Source organism: Pongo pygmaeus, chromosome 17 (genome assembly GCF_028885625.2).
Source record: "Pongo pygmaeus isolate AG05252 chromosome 17, NHGRI_mPonPyg2-v2.0_pri, whole genome shotgun sequence".
Classification (NCBI taxonomy): Eukaryota; Metazoa; Chordata; class Mammalia; order Primates; family Hominidae; genus Pongo; species Pongo pygmaeus.
This window is the reverse complement of record NC_072390.2, coordinates 46529975-46546468: the sequence shown is the minus strand read 5'-3', so window position 1 is coordinate 46546468 and position 16494 is coordinate 46529975. Positions and strand designations below refer to the sequence as shown.

At 41.8% G+C, this 16494-nt stretch overlaps 1 protein-coding gene across 2 annotated transcripts in view; it reads right to left on the bottom strand.

Moving 5' to 3' along the window:
* Positions 1-16494, bottom strand: part of RNF125 (ring finger protein 125) — a 53547-nt gene that overhangs the window by 5207 nt on the left and 31846 nt on the right. The window contains exon 5 of one of the 2 annotated variants that reach the window (XM_054460313.2): positions 1819-1926. The exons of the other annotated variant lie outside the window; for it this stretch is intronic. Coding sequence (XP_054316288.1) covers positions 1819-1926 — 108 coding nt within the window. The remainder of the gene's footprint in view (positions 1-1818; positions 1927-16494) is intronic. 2 annotated transcript variants of the gene reach the window in all.

Genomic DNA, 16494 nt, shown 5'->3' with positions numbered 1-16494 from the left:
TTCTATAAGTAAAACAAAAACCATTAAGAACCCTATCCTCTGCAATCCCTCTCCTCTTCCGCAATAACAAAAGGTGAAATCCCTATTCAAAGTCCATTCTGCAATATAAAAACAAAACAAAAAAAACCTCACAAAATCCAAAGGAAAGTCATAAAGCACAGCAGAGCACAAGGTTTGGTCTTGATACTGGCTTGTTCTTAGATAATTCAGTTAACCTTTGAGCTTCAGATATTTCAGTTAAATGAAGATAAAAATACAGTATTCACTTCACGGAAGTTGCTACAAGGAATAAAATGTGATATACATCTAGAGTGCTTAGCTTAGTATATAGTAGCTCAGGAAGCAAAAAATCAAAACAAAGAACACTACTTCAAGTTCACTTCCCTACCCAAGAATATGGCTGTGAGTGGCTGGAAAGTATTCTTATCAAAGTGGTTTCATCCTGCCTAGCTCTGGATCATGCTTTGTTTGAAAGATCTTGAGAATAGACTGAGCATGATTAGACAGAAGAGCCACAGAATCGACCTGGCTTTTAGAACACCTCAGAGACCTAAGGTAAAGAGAAACCTCTTGAGACGGAGTCTCGCTCTGTCGCCCAGGCTGGAGTGCAGTGGCGCGATCACGGTTCACTGCAAGCTCCGCCTCCCGAGTTCACGCCATTCTCCTGCCTCAGCCTCCAGAGTAGCTGGGACCACAGGCGCCCGCCACCACGCCCAACTAATTTTCCTGTATTTTTAGTAGAGATGGGGTTTCACCGTGTTAGCCAGGATGGTCATGATCTCCTGACCTCGTGATCCGCCCATCTCAGCCTCCCAAAGTGCTGGGATTACAGGTGTGAGCCACCGCGCCCGGCCAAGAGAAACCTCTTTGTATTACCAGAGAGAACACATAGACCAGAACCAAGTTCTGTTGAGGCCTGTGTGCCATATGGGCCACAAAAGACATGCTTAGAGATATGGAGCTGAGAATTTAAAGCCTCTGTCATGTTCCTTGTTCAGTTCCTCAAGTGGTCCTAACAATTCCACTCCCATCCCATCTCCAATTTGCCTAACATCTGCGCCTGAACTGTGCAAAGCACTTTATATACATCATCTCATTTAATCCTAAGAAGAGTTTTGGGAGTAGGTGCTTTTAATCTCTTCCCTTAACCAGTGCACAAACTGAGTTTCAGAGGTTAAATACTTTCTGCAAGGTCGCACATATATGACAGAGCTATTGCTTAAAACTACTTTAGAACCTGAGCTCCTTGTGTCCAACCTGGATAATAATAATTGGCAGATAGAAAGCATGGAGAAAATTCTCAAATGACAATCTTCAATCGTTATTAAATTTTATCTTGAAACTGCATTTCATTTTTTTTTTTTTTGAGACAACGTCTCACTCTGTTGCCCAGGCTGGAGTGGAGTGGCGTGATCTCAGCTCACTGAAACCTCTGCCTCCTGGGCTCAAGCGATTCTCCTGCCTCAGCCTACCACCGAGTAGCTGGGACTACAGGCGCGTACCACCATGCCTGGCTAATTTTTTTATTTTTAGTATTTTTAGTAGAGATAGGATTTCACCATGTTGGCCAGGATGGTCTTGAACTCCTGACCTCAAGTGATTCGCCCACCGCGGCCTCCCAAAGTGTTGGGATTACAGGCGTGAGCCACTGTGCCAGGCCAAAACATTCTATTTTCATGACGTCTTACTTAATGCTAATACTCAACACTATAGCTATATACACATTTTTTCCTCTATAATTTTATTCACTTGGATCAGAAAGGTAAGCTTAACAAGACAGCATAAAAACATAATGTAAAAATACGAAAATATACTTACTATGAAATCATCATAAAACAAAGTGTGACTAACTTGCAGATGTCTTATTAAACTGCCACTGAAGCTGCTTGGATTCTCATCGGGTATTAAACGGCAAAGTGGACAGAACTGGAAACAAACAAGACCGGGGTTCAAGAAAGAATTTAAAATCGTTATTAGTGTCAGAATTAAAAACAACGGCTGGGCGTGGTGGTTTACGCCTGTAATCCCAGTACTTTGGGAGGCCGACGTGGCCGGATCACCAGGTCAAGAGATGGAGACCATCCTGGCCAACATGGTGAAATGCCGTCTCTACTAAAAATACAAAAATTAGCTGGGTGTGGTGGTATGCGCCTATAGTCCCAGCTACTCGGGAGACTGAGGCAGGAGAATTGCTTGAACCCGGAGGCAGAGGTTGCAGTGAGCCAAGATCACACCACTGCCCTCCAGGCTGGCGACAGAGCAAGACTCCGACACACAAAAAAACAAAACAAGACGGGGTGCAGTGGCTCACACCTATAATCCCAACACTTTGGGAGGCCGAGGCAGGTGGATCACGAGGTCAGGAGTTCAAGACCAGCCAGGCCAAGATGGTAAAACCCTGTCTCTACTAAAAATACAAAAATTAGCTGGGCGCAGTGGCAGGTGCCTGTAATCCCAGCCACTTGGGAGGCTGAGGCAGGAGAATCACTTTAATCTGGGAGGCAGAGGTTTCAGTGAGTCGAGATCATGCCATTGCACGCCAGCATGGGCAACAAGAGCAAAACTCTGTCTCAAAAAACAAGACAAAACAAAACAAACAATAACAACAAAAAACAACAACAGGTAACCATTCAAAAATAAACTGTCAACTTTATTCATCCATTAGCCATACCTCAGTATTATGTTATAAAATTGCATAAACATGAAAGCAACATTAAGCAAATAAAATTGCATTTGTCTTCACATGCATTTCTTGCTCATATACATACATAACAATATAACTATTTGTTTCATATTCATCAATTTATTATTTAAACAATATTACAGTTAATAAATGTACCATAATTTACTTAATTAGTTTGCCTACCTCTTGGAATACTTGTTTGTGTGTGGATATTTTACTATCACAAATGAGAATAACTATAGTGTTTACCTTTTAGGGGATTAGTTCCTTAGGAGAAATGACCAGAAATGGCAATTACCAGGTCAACAATTATGAATGTTGGCCAGGAGCGGTGGTCCACTCCTGTAATCCCAGCACTTTGAGAGGCCAAGGCAGGTAGATTACTTGAGGCCCAGAGTTCAAGACCAGCATGGCCAATGGTGAAACCCTGTCTCTACTAAAAATACAAAAATGAGTCAGACGTAGTGGTGTACACCTGCTATCCCACCTACTTGGCAGGCTGAGGCAAGAGAACTGCTTGAAAAAAGATTTCACTAGGTTTTGCCTGTACTCATATTTTTCAGTGTGTGTGTGATATAGTTTGGAGACTTGTCCCCACCCAAATCTCATGTTGAAATGTAATCCCTGGGTGTGGAGACAAAAAAATTCGCCAGGTATGGTGGCAGGCGCCTGTAATCCCAGCTACCCAGGCAGCCGAGGCACCAGCTCTGTCTCAAAAAAAAAAGAAAAAGAAAAAGACTTCACCAGGTTTTGCCTGTACTCATATTTTTCAGTGTGTGTGTGTGAGATATAGTTTGGAAATTTGTCCCTGCCCAAATCTCATGTTGAAGTGTAATCCCTGGGCGCAGTGGCTCACGCCTGTCATCCCAGCACTTTGGGAGGTGGATCACTTGAGGTAGGAGTTCATGACCAGCCAGTTCATGACTGGCTAACATGGCAAAACCCGTGTCTACTAAAAAGACAAAAAAATTAGCCAGGCGTGGTGGTGCACACCTGTAGTCCCGGCTACTCCAGAGGCTGAGGCAGGAGAATGGCTTGAACCCAGGAGGCGGAGGTTGCAGTAAGCCGAGATCGCACCACTGCACTCCAGCCTGGATGACAGAGTGAGACCCTGTCTCAAAAAAAAAAAAAAAAAAAAAGGACTTGACGGATTAAAAAAAAAAAAAGATACAGACCATTCTGTCACTACAAAGGAATGTCAGTGCATTGCTATCCTTTATTTCCTTCTCTCTCCCTAACCTCTGCTCTTTTCCCCATATTATTATTATTACTATTTCGAGAAACTTATATAAATAGAACTATACAGTATTTAACCTTTTGAGATTGGCTTTTCTCATTGAGCATGACTTTGAGATCCATCTAAGTTGCTGGGTGTATCCATAGCTCCCTCCTTATTACTGAGCAGTATTTCATGTATGGATGTCCCACAGTCTGCTTATCCATTTATTTTTTAAAGGGCATTTGGGTTGTTTCCAGTTTTTGGTTGCTACAAATAAAGCTGCAAGAAATATTTGTGTACAAATGTTTGCGTAAACATAAGTTTTCATTTCTCTAGGATAAATTTTCAGGAGTGTGATTGCCTGGTTATGAGATAAGTATATGTTTAACTTTGTAAAATATTGCCAAACTGTTTTCCAGAGTGGCTGTACTATTTTACATTCCCACCAGCAATGTATGAATTATTCAGTTTTTCCTTATTTTCCCCAACATTTGGTATTGTCCAAATTTTTTTATTTTAGCCATTTTGTTAAATGTGTACTGGTATCTCACCATGGTTTTAATTTGCACTTCTATGATGGCTAATATAAATAACTCTTTTAACATATATTACTTTATCACATTTTAACAAAGTTTCACTTTTTAAAAATTATATTTCTTCATGTATTCTTTTTTTTTTTTTTTTTTGAAATGGAGTTTTGCGCTTGTTGCCCAGGCTGGAGTGCAATAGCGTGGTCTTGGCTCACTGCAACCTCCGCCTCCTGGGTTCAAGCAACTCTCCTGCCTCAGCCTCCCAAGTAGCTGGGATTACTGGTGCCCACCACCATGCCCAGCTAATTTTTGTATTTTTAGTAAAGACAGGGTTTCACCATTTTGGCCAGGCTGGTCACGAACTCCTGGCCTCAGGTAATCCACCCACCTCGGCCTCCCAAAGTGCTGGGATTACAAGCATGAGCCACCCCACCCGGCCCATGTATTCATTTTTTAAAGTACGAGATGCAGACTTATTACTGAGTGCCAAGTATGTGTTGTTAGGTAGTAAATTAGGTAGTATTCTCATTTGATCCTCACAACAACTCAGTGAATTAATTGCTATCCTTATTTTGTTGATGAACCCAATTTCAGAGAGAAAAAAAAATAGCTTGAATTTACTCAGCTGTAAGTATCAGATCTGGAATCAATGTCGCTGATCCTCCAATGTTCTTTTCGCATTCTAACAGTGTCCAATTTATCAATTTGGGTGATAATGTTTTTCTTTATTTAAATGAGGTCTTTATATACTTCTTTTCTTATTGTTTTATGAGGATCTCAGTTTCAGTATGCTCAATTTCTATAATTAAAGGTCTATTTCTGAATTTTGCTCAACTTTGCTAATTTTTGCATCTTATTTTTAGTAAAATTACATCCTTTTAACTAATTATTATTGAATTATAATCATTTACAATTTCCTAATGTTCTTGGTTAATTGGCACTACTGGTCATTCCAAGACAACATTTAATTTTCCCTGATGCCACTATGTATAATGAGAACAGAGCTAAGACCAAGAAATATTTCAACAAAAGAGCACTATTAATATCTGTAGTGTGGGAGAAGGAACCTGCTTATAGAAATTTTTTCATCCAACACTCTTTATTATGCCCCTACTACATGCTCGGCACTTAGAATATAGAGATCAGTAGGATACTTTGAAGTTAGACACTTTGGGTTCAAATCCTAGCACCAGCAGTGTGATCTTGAGCATGTAAGTTTCCCCTTCTGTGAAATGGAGATAATAACACCTGCCTTGTAGAGTAGCTGTAATATTTATAGATAATGTCTTCAGTGTGCCAGGTAAACATCAAACATTCAATAAATGCCACATATTTATTACTATTTGATCCCTGTCCTTGAAGAGTTGGGGCTCCCCGAGGGAAGAAACTACCATGTGTCTAGTTGATCCCTACATTCTTAGTACCCAGAAAATAGTTTCCAATTTCATCTCAGCCTCTCGCTGATTTTCTGTGTCTCAGAGCTGTTAGATTTAAAATAATACACCATTTACTATTATAAAGCTCAGTCATTATATTAGCTCAGTCTTTAGCTGCCATTATTATCACTTAAGCAGATACTTTCAATAGTGTATCAAGTGCCATACTCAAGGTGTGAACAGACAACTGTTCAAGACCTGTAAAGGGAATTACTAATTTTGCCCAAGGGTTTGGAAAGGCTCCAGCAGAGCTGCTGGTAACTGAAGTGGGTCTTGAAGAATGAGCCAGCCAGGCCAGCAGGGAGGAGCATCACAGCAGAGGAATCAATGTGGGAAAAGGCAGTAAATCCTAAAAGAAAAAGGCCTGCTTAGGGCAATGGAAAAAACCTCAGTGTAACTGAAGGTAGGGCAAGTTGGGGAAGTGGTAGGGGATGAGTTTGGAATGATAAGTTGGAACTAGCTGTGCTCCGTATTTATTCAAGCACCTGACATGGTTTTGGTAGACTTGATGCAAAGAGTCAGAGGTACAGAGATATCCGTTACCTTGATCCCTACCATTAAGGGGCTGATTAGAGTCTAGTGGAGAAGACAAATACAGAAAACCTGGAATTTTAGGCCAGGCACGGTGGCTCACGCCTGTAATCCCAGCACTTTGGGAGGCTGAGGCAGGCGGATCACTAGGTCAGGAGATCGAGACCATCCTGGCTAACACAGTGAAACCCTGTCTCTACTAAAAATACAAAAAAATTAGCCGGGTGTGATGGCAGGCACATGTAGTCCCAGCTACTGGGGAGGCTGAGGCAGGAGAATGGCATGAACCTGGGAGGTGGAGCTTGCAGTGAGCCGAGATCGTGCCACTGCACTCCAGCCTGGGCAACAGAGCAAGACTCTGTCTCAAAAAAAACACTGGAATTTTAAGCAAAGAAGTTTTTGTTTTGTTTTGTTTTGTTTTGTTTTTGAGATGGGATCTCACTTTGTTGACCAGGCTGGCCTTGAACTCTCAGATTCCAGCGATTCTCCTGCCTCAGCCTCCTGAGTAGCTAGGATCACAGGTGCAAGCCATTGTTAGTCTGACATTAATAGAGAACTAGTGGAGTCTTCAGTCTCTGGTCAACATAAAATTTAATTGTGTGACTAAAGACACATCTGTCAAAACGACATTGCAAAACAATGGGCTGAAGTCGGTACTAGTGGAAAAACTTCTTTTGTTTCTTAAATTGGGAGATTAAACCTGAAGGAAGAGGGTAAGAATAGGAAGGAGAAAGAAATGGTAGGTGAGAGACAGACTGAAGGTTACCTAAGTATTGACTTACACTCAATGTTGTCCATTTCCTAACATCAGCTCATCCTTTCTTACTTGTCTCTACTCAATGCTCCCAGGCCATACTACTTATATTAAGAGCCAACAACTGTACAGTGTACTTTCAAAATATGCTGGCTTCATCTCTGTATGGACTTTTTCTGATGGTGAATGCAATGGGTGAATAATAGCTACCATATTAGAAGCTACTACCAACTTCAGAGAATTGAAAACTGTTTCTAAGATTAGCCTCCCACTTACTAGACATGGTGATATTATCATGTCCTTATGCTCCCACCAACCCACCCCCAACAATGACAGGTCTTTAGTGGATAAGCTTACAGCCCATTCACTGTGCAGGCCGGTGTGTCAGGGACCGGACATCTGCCTGTCCTGATTTGAGACCTGGCAGCTTAGAAGAGCTTCACCTCATCCTACTGATGCCTTCAGTTGATCCCCTTAGCCCTGTGGTTTCTATTTTCTGGCCTTGAGCATGCAATGAATCTTCATTTATTGTTCTTTCTTTTCAAGAAACCATAAAGCCAAAAATAACCAAAATCATTGAGCAGATTTTCTCTGCCTTTGTTTTACAAATGTAAAACCAAGAAACCCTCTTGCTAGGAAAAGGGGAAAGATCTCCTGACCAAGGCTGCTTTAATAGGATTAAAACAAAACAACACTTGATGTGGGTGGAAACAGATGTTTCTTTCCATTTTTAATCAGATGAGGAAGATTCTTTTGAAAGGATATTTATCCCTCCAAATCCTTAGGATATAGATTATTCAATGTTGGTGAAGATAGTATCAAATTTAAAAAAATAGTCAAAATCAAATCAAAATGGATTAAAAACTTGAATCTAAGACCTCAAACTATGAAACTACTAAAAGAAAACATTGGAGAAACTCTCCAGGACATTGATCTGGGCAAAGATTTCTGGAGTAATACCCCACAAACACAGGCAACCAAAGCAAAAATGGACAAATGGAATCACATCCAAAAGCTTCAGCACAGCAAAGGAAACAATCAATAAAGTGAAGAGACAACCCACAGAATGGGAGAAAATATTTGCAAACTCCTCATGTGACAAGGGATTAATAACCAGAATATATAAGGAGTTCAAACAACTCTACAGGAAAAGAAATTAGTAACCCAACTTAAAAACAGGCAAAAGATTTAAACAGACATTTCTCAAAAGAAGACATATAAATGGCAAATAGGCATATGAAAAAGTGCTCAGCATCACTGATCATCAGAGAAATGCAAATCAAAACTACAATGAGATATCATCTCACCACAGGTAAAATGGTTTTTATCCAAAAGTCACACAATAACAGATGCTGACGAGGATGTGGAGAAAAGGGAAACTTCATACACGGGTGGTGAGAATGTAAATTAGTACAACCACTACGGAGAAGAATTTAGAGGTTCCTCAAAAAACTGAAAATCAAACTATCACATGATCCAGCAATCCTACTCCCAGGTATATTCCCCAAAGAAAGGAAATCAGTATATTCAAGAAGTATCTGCACTCCCATTTTTATTGCAGTACTATTCAGAACAGTCAAGATTTGGAAACAACCTAAGTGTCCAGCAACAGACAAGTGGGTAAAGAAAACATGGTACATATGGAGTACCATTCAGTCATAAAAACGAATGAGATTTTGTCATTTGCAACAACATGGATGGAACTGGAGGACATTATGTTAAGTGAAATAAGCCTAGCACAGAAAGACAAACTTCACATGTCCTCATTTATTCGTGGGAGCTAAAAATTAAACCAATTGAACTCATGGAGATAGAGGGTAGAATGATGGTTACCAGAGGCTGGGAAGGGTAGTGGGGATTGGGGGACGTGGGCATGGTTAATGGGTACACAAATATAGTTAGATAGAATGTATAAGATTGAGCATTTCATAGCGCAACAGGGTGATTAAAGTCAACAATAATGTATTGTACATTTAAGAGTATAGGCCAGGCACAGGGGCTCACACCTGAAATCCCAGCACTTTGGGAGGCCAAGGTGGGTGGATCACCTGAGGCCAGGAGTTTGAGACCAGCCTAACCAACATGGTGAAACCCTGTCTCTACTAAAAATACAAAAATTAGTTGGGTGTGGTCACATGAGCCTGTAGTCCCAGCTCCTTGGGAGGCTGAGGCAGGAGAATCCCTTGAACCTGAGAGGCAGAGGTCGCAGTGAGCCAAGATTGTACTACTGCACTCTAGCCTGGGCGACAGAACGAGACTCCTTCTCAAAAAAAAGAGTATAATTGGATTGTTTGTAACACAAAGAAAGGATAAATGCTTAAGGTGATGGGTATGCCATTTACCCTGATGTGATTATTACACGCTACATGCCTGTATCAAGGTATTTCATGTGCCCCATAAATATATACACCTACTATGCATCCACAAAAATTGAAAGTACATATATGGTCATACTTCTCACTTGCCCTCTAATTTTTTTTTTTTTTTTTTTTCTTTTAGAGATGGGGTCTCACTCTGTCACCCAGGCTGGAGTGCAATGGTATGATCATGGCTCACTGTAACCACAAACTCCTGGCTTTAAGTGACCCTCCCACTTTGGCCTCATAAAATGCTGGGACTACTGGCATAAGCCACGGTGCCTGGCCACTTTAGCGCTTTAAAGGAAGCAATGGTTCTCAGCGTGGGGTCCTCAGATCAGCAGCATTGCCACCATCTGGTAACTTGTTAGAAATGCAAATTTTCAGGCCCTAGCTCAGACCTATTTTATCAGACACTCTAGGGGCAGAGGCCAGCAATCTATGTTTAAACAGGTCTTGTAGATGATTCTCATGCATGATAAAGCTTGAGAACCACTGCCTTAAAGACAATATAATTTCTTTCAGAGAAACAAGATAAAATGGTAGGTGAACAAATGAGAAATTCTAAATCTAATACCTAGGCTGTAATGGAGAACACCTTTCTTAACTCCAGTACCTATAAAAAAACAGTCATTTGGACCAGGCGCGGTAGCTCACGCCTGTAATCCCAGCATTTTGGGAGGCCGAGGTGGGTGGATCACCTGAAGTCTGGAGTTTGAGACCAGCCTGACCAACATGCAGAAACCCTGTCTCTACTAAAAATATAAAAATTAGCCAGGTGTGGAGGCATGGCCCTATAATCCCAGCTACTTGGGAGGCTGAGGCAGGAGAATCGCTTGAACCTGGGAGGCAGAGGTTGCAGTGAGCCGAGATCGCGCCACTACGCTCCAGCCTGGGCAACAACAGCAAAACTCCATCTCAGAAAAAAAAAAAAAAAAAAAAAAGTCATTTGGGGTTCTATTTTACTGAGAATCATAATTAGGCCAGAAATATGACTCAATCATACAAAAGCTAGTACAGTGCTGTATGGATAACATTCAATTATCTAGAATAATGGTTGTTTCCTCTGTTCTGCATTCACTGACCATTCTTGGAGTGCTGTGTTCTATTTTAAGTGCTGGGTAAGGAAAACATCAATAAACTGCAATAGACACAGAAGGGAAATTAAGATGTTGAAAGGTGTAGAAACAAAATCCTTGTAATAACTGGGTTACCATTCTGGAAAACTTCAAGCACTCACACAGTAAGTTACTTATCACCTTGAGAGGGAGGCTACATTAGATCACCTCTGAGGACACTTTTCTCTACGACTGCATAAAAATCTTTATGAGCTCAATACTATAAACAGCCCAAGTATATTGTAGAAATAGAAATGCTGCTGTATGTCTATTATGTATAAGCTTGAGGAAGAGAGATGAGGAAGAAGGTTTGTAATTTTTTGCTGTGTAAAAATATCATTGTTGGCATAAAGCCAAGGGCATTGAGTTCCTTTTGCACCTGTTCTCATTCTCTTACTATAATCCATGAGAATTAGAAAAACTTCCCACTCCTTGTGCTCTTTTTTTTAAATTTTTTTGAGACAGAATTTTGCTGTTATCTTTTTTATTTTTTAATGTTATTATCTTTTTTTCTAAAATTGTCTCTCTCTTTTTTTTTTTTTGAGATGGAGTTTTGCTCTTTTTGCCCAGGCTGGGGTGCAATGGCGTGATCTCAGCTCACTGCAACACAATCTCTGCCTCCTGGGTTCAAGTGATTCACCTGCCTCAGCCTCCCGAGTAGCTGGGATTACAGGCATGGGGCACCATGCCCAGCTAATTTTGTATTTTTAGTAGACATGGGGGGGTGGTTCTCTATGTTGGTCAGGCTGGTCTCAAACTCCTGACCTCAGGTGATCTGCCCGCCTCAGCCTCCCAAAGTGCTGGGATTACAGTCGGGAGCCACCATGCCAGGCCAGTCCTTTTTCTCTTTATTCATGTAAGTCATTTTCTCAGAGCTTTGTAGGGCAATTTTAGAACAGTCTAGATTTACGAGGAGTCAGTACCTAAAGTCTGTTCGCTTTACAGAAAGTCTACAAAATCTCTCCTTCTTCCTACATGAGCCACTTACTTTCATTTTCAGGAATATTGAAGAGAGTAAGAGTCCTTGCAAATTCCAGGGAAAAAAAAGTCCTATATGATGTTAAAAAAAAAAGTGTCTTTTATAAAGGCAGCCAGAAATAATAATGGATTTCTTAAGTTTCTTAAAATTAGGATTTAAATTTCTTTTAATTTTTAAATTTTTTTTTTTTTTGAGATGGAGTTTCACTCTTGTTACCCAGGCTGGAGTGCAATGGCGTGATCTCGGCTCATTGCAACCTCCGCCTCCCAGGTTCAAGCGATTCTCCTGCCTCAGCCTCCCGAGAAGCTGGGATTACAGGCATGAGCCACCACACCCGGCTAATTTTGTATTTTTAGTAGAGACGGATTTCTCCATGTTGGTCAGGCTGGTCTCAAACTCCCCACCTCAGGTGATCCGCCCGCCTTGGCCTCCCAAAGTGCTGGGATTACAGGCATGAGCCACCGCACCTGGCCTAAATGTTCTCTTAATAATCCCCACAATCCCCAAGTGTCAAGGGAGAGAGCAGGTGTAGGTAATTGAATCATGGGGGCGGTTTCCCCCATGCTGTTCTCATAAAAATGAGTTCTCACAAGATCTGATGGTCTTGTAAGTGTGTGGTAGTTCCTCCTGCGTTCATTCTCTCTCCTGCTTGTGAAAAAGCTGCCTTGCTTGCCATTTGCATTCTGCCATAATTCCTGAGGCCACCCCAGCCATGTGCAACTGTGAGTCAATTAAACCTCCTTCCTTTCTAAATTACCCAGTCTTGGGCAGTTCTTTATAGCAGTGTGAGAACGAATACAGGGAGCAAGATGTTGGAATAGGAAAAACTAAATAAGAATAACTTGGTCTAATTTCTTTTTTTTTTTTTTAGAGACATGGTCTCCTTTTGTTGCCCAGGCTGGAGTGCAGTGGTGCCATCATAGCTCACTGCAGCCTCAGACTCCTGGGCTCAAGGGATCCTCTCACCTCAGCCTCCCTAGCGGCTGGGATTACAGGTGTGCACCACCAGGTCCAGCTAATTTTGTTGTTGTTGTTGTAGAGACAGGGTCTTGCTCTGTTGCCCAGGCTGGCCTTGAACTCATGGGGTCAAACAATCCCCCCACCTCGGCCTCCCAAAGTGCTGGGATTACAGGTGTAAGCCACTGCAGCTGGCCTAAATTCTTGCTATGTTAGCTTGCATAGGATTTGGCACATAATAGAAGCTCAAATTCAATTTTTCATATCTAAAGTAGGAATAAAATATATACTTTGCAGATTAGATAATATATATTTTATTCAAATTTTCTTCTTCCTTAGAATAAAGGATCCTAGGGCAAGAACAAATCATATTTATCTTATTTCCTTATGCCTAGACCTAGCATAACTTGACACACAGTAGACACCTCATGAATAAAGAATTCCTTTTAGGAAAAAGATTTCTAGTACTTTTCTTTCTCTTCTGATGGATTTTTGCTAGCTTTTTGTTTTTTCCAAATGTCTTCTACTTCATATCAGTTCCTATAACAGAGCACTTGGGCAGGTCAGAAATAGGAGAAGAATAGTTGATACACAGAATCAGATGAGAGTTCTTTTTCAATGATATAACCTTCCTTCCCTAAATTCTGATACAACCATATTTTCTCCCCAGAGGAGTTCTCACCACTCTCATGCATCACTATTACTTATGGAAAAATAAGAATGATTTTGTTCAGTATTATATTTTTTAGATGTGATGGGACAGAGAAAATATTAGGAATCACCAATGTAAGGGCTTCTGAGAATACATAAAATGTACAGGCCAGGTGCAGTGGCTCATGCCGGTAATCGTGGCACTTTGGGAGGCCACAGTGGGAGGAACACCTGAGGTCAGGAGTTCGAGACCAACTTGGTCAACATAGTGAAACCACGTTTCTACTAAAAATACAAAAATTAGCCGGCATGGTGGCACACGCCTGTAATCCCACCTACTTGGGAGGCTGAGGCAGGAGAATCGTTTGAACCCAGGAGGTGGAGGTTGCTCTGAGCCGAGACTGCGCCATTGCGCTCCAGCCTGGGCAACAACAGTGAAACTCTGTCTCAAAAAAAAAAAAAAAAAAAAGTAAAAAAGTACAAACATCTTCACAGGATCATATGAGTTTTGATCATCAGGATCATAGGTGAGAGCATCTAACATAGGTCTATTAGGATACATTTCCTCAAGTTTCTCACACCAAACACCAAAGACACAGAAATGGAGTTGATACTGCTTCATAGATACATGGAGTCAAATATCCTGTCTTCCCCCTAGTCTTTCTGAACTGGTCCTTACCAGGGTTTTCAGTAAGACACCCCTCCCTTATCCCATTAAGAATAAAGGCAATACTGACAGATCATAACCAACAGGGTAGTCGGCTTTCTAGTTCTCCTTTTTTTTTTTTTTTTTTTAAGACAGGGTTTTACTCTCATCACCCAGGCTGGAGTGCAATGGCACGATCTCTGCTCACTGCAGCCTCTACCTGCCGCGCTCAAGCAATCCTCCTGCCTCCTAGAGGCACACACCAATGTGCCTGGCTAATTTTTAAAATTGTTTTCTAGAGATGGGATTTCACCATGTTGGCCAGGCTGGTCTTGAACTCCTGACCTCCTGACCACAAGTGATCTGCCTGCTTTAGCCTCCCAAAGTGCTGGGATTACAGGTGTGAGCCACTATGCCTGAAGAGTTGGCCTAAAGTTGATCGTTTTTCCCCATTTTTGTATTGTTATAGGGAATCCCTAAAATAATATCATACTCAGTGGAGGTCTGACAGCCCTCACTGTGAATGACATATATGTTCTTTCTTTTTTTTTTGTTTGAGACAGAGTTTCACTCTTGTTGCCCAGGCTGGAGTGCAATGGCACAATCTCGGCTCACTACAACCTCCACCTCCCGAGTTCAAGCGATTCTCCTGCCTCAGCCTCCCGAGTAGCTGGGATTACAGGTAGGTACCACCATGCCCGGCTAATTTTGTATCTTTAGTAGAAACGGGGTTTCTCCATGTTGGTCAGGCTGGTCTTGAACTCCTGACCTCAGGTGATCTGCCTACCTCGGCCTCCCGAAGGGCTGGGATTACAGGCGTGAGCCACCACGCCCAGCCAATGACATCTATTTTCTACTATAAAACTTGAATTCCATTTCTAAAGTCTGTGCATGACTGATTTAATATTTAATAGAAAATAAGTGTGTCAGAACTTAATTTTTTTCTGGTACCCTTTTCTTGGGTTCTAACAGCACATATGCATGAACACCATATTTTACTATTGAGGGATTTCAGTTGCCAAGTACTATGTATGCAATCTAATATCAATGATCCTTAGTGAACAGCATGTTCTATCAAGTTCTCCTGAAGTCAGAAGATGATTCTAGGAGTACAAGTGTAAAAGAGCTGGATGACAGTGCACTCATGTTACAGCCATCCCAAGATGCAAAGGATTCGATCCTTCAGAATATCTCTAATGGACACTCCACTCTATCTGTGGCTTAGATTAACCTCCACAGCAACTCAGCTGATTATAGAACACTTTCCACGTGATGACAAGTGCCATTTGAGGAGGTAATTAAAGGTTACTCAATCCAATACCCAAAGAAGAAAAAAGGAACATACACTGAAAATACTCACAGGCAACTATGTAATTAAAATCAAGGTACAAGACTGCATACCTAATATATATATATATTTTTTTTCAAGATAGAGTCTCTCTCTGTCACCCAGGCTAGAGTGTAGTGGTACGATCTCGACTCACTGCAACCTCCACCTCCCAGGTTCAAAATTCTCCTGCCTCAGCCTCCTGAGCAGCTGGGACTACAGGCACACGCCACCGTGCCCGGCTAATTTTTGTATATTTAGTAGAGACAGGGTTTCACCATATTGGCCAGGCTGGTCTTAAACTCCTGATCTTGTGATCTGCCCACCTCAGCCTCCCAAAGTGCTGGGATTACAGGCATGAGCCACCACACCCAGCCACTGAAAGCAAATCTATAGGGGATTTTTTTTTCCTTCCAGAATTATTACCACATAGATCTCCACTGTGGCATCAAGTCACAGATATTCTAAGTACTCACGGAAATTAACTGCTATGGAGAGGGGTAGCCCAGGATGTAATCATCACAGTTTACACTTCAAACCAAAAGTCCTGTCCCTTCCTTAAGGAATGAGCCCCCAGGGTAACGTAGAAAATATAGAACTCAGGCTGGGCATGGTGGCTCACGCCTGTAATCCCAGCACTCTGGGAGGCTGAGGTGGGCAGATCACGAGGTCAGGAGATCGAGACCATCCTGGCCAACATGGTGAAACCCCATCTCTATTAAAAATGCAAAAATTAGCTGGGTGCAGTGGTGCATGCCTGTAATCCCAGCTACTTGGGAGGCTGAGGCAGGAGAATTGCTTGAACCAGGGAGTCCGAGGTTGCAGTGAGATCGCGCCACTACGCTCCAGCCTGGCGACAGAGCAAGACTCCGTCTCAAAAAAAAAAAAAAAAAACCAAAATATAGAACTCACTGGAACCTCTGAATCAGGGTGAATGGAATTATGTCTTTTTTTTTTTTTTTTTTTTTTTTTAAGACAGAGTCTTGCTCTTGTCGCCCAGGCTGGAGTGCAATGGCATGATTTTGGCTCACTGCAACCTCCGCTTCCTGGGTTCAAGTGATTCTCCTGCCTCAGCCTCCTGAGTAGCTGAGATTACAGGCTCCTGCCAACACGCCCAGCTAATTTTTGCATTTTTAGTAGAGACGGGGTTTCACCATGTTGGCCAGGCTAGTCTCGAACTCCTGACCTCAGGTGATCCACCTGCCTTGGCCTCCCAAAGTGCTGGGATTACAGGTGTGAGCCACCGCGCCCAGCCTGTCTTTCTTTACTATCTTTTTTCCACATCACTACGTCCTGCTATGTTCTA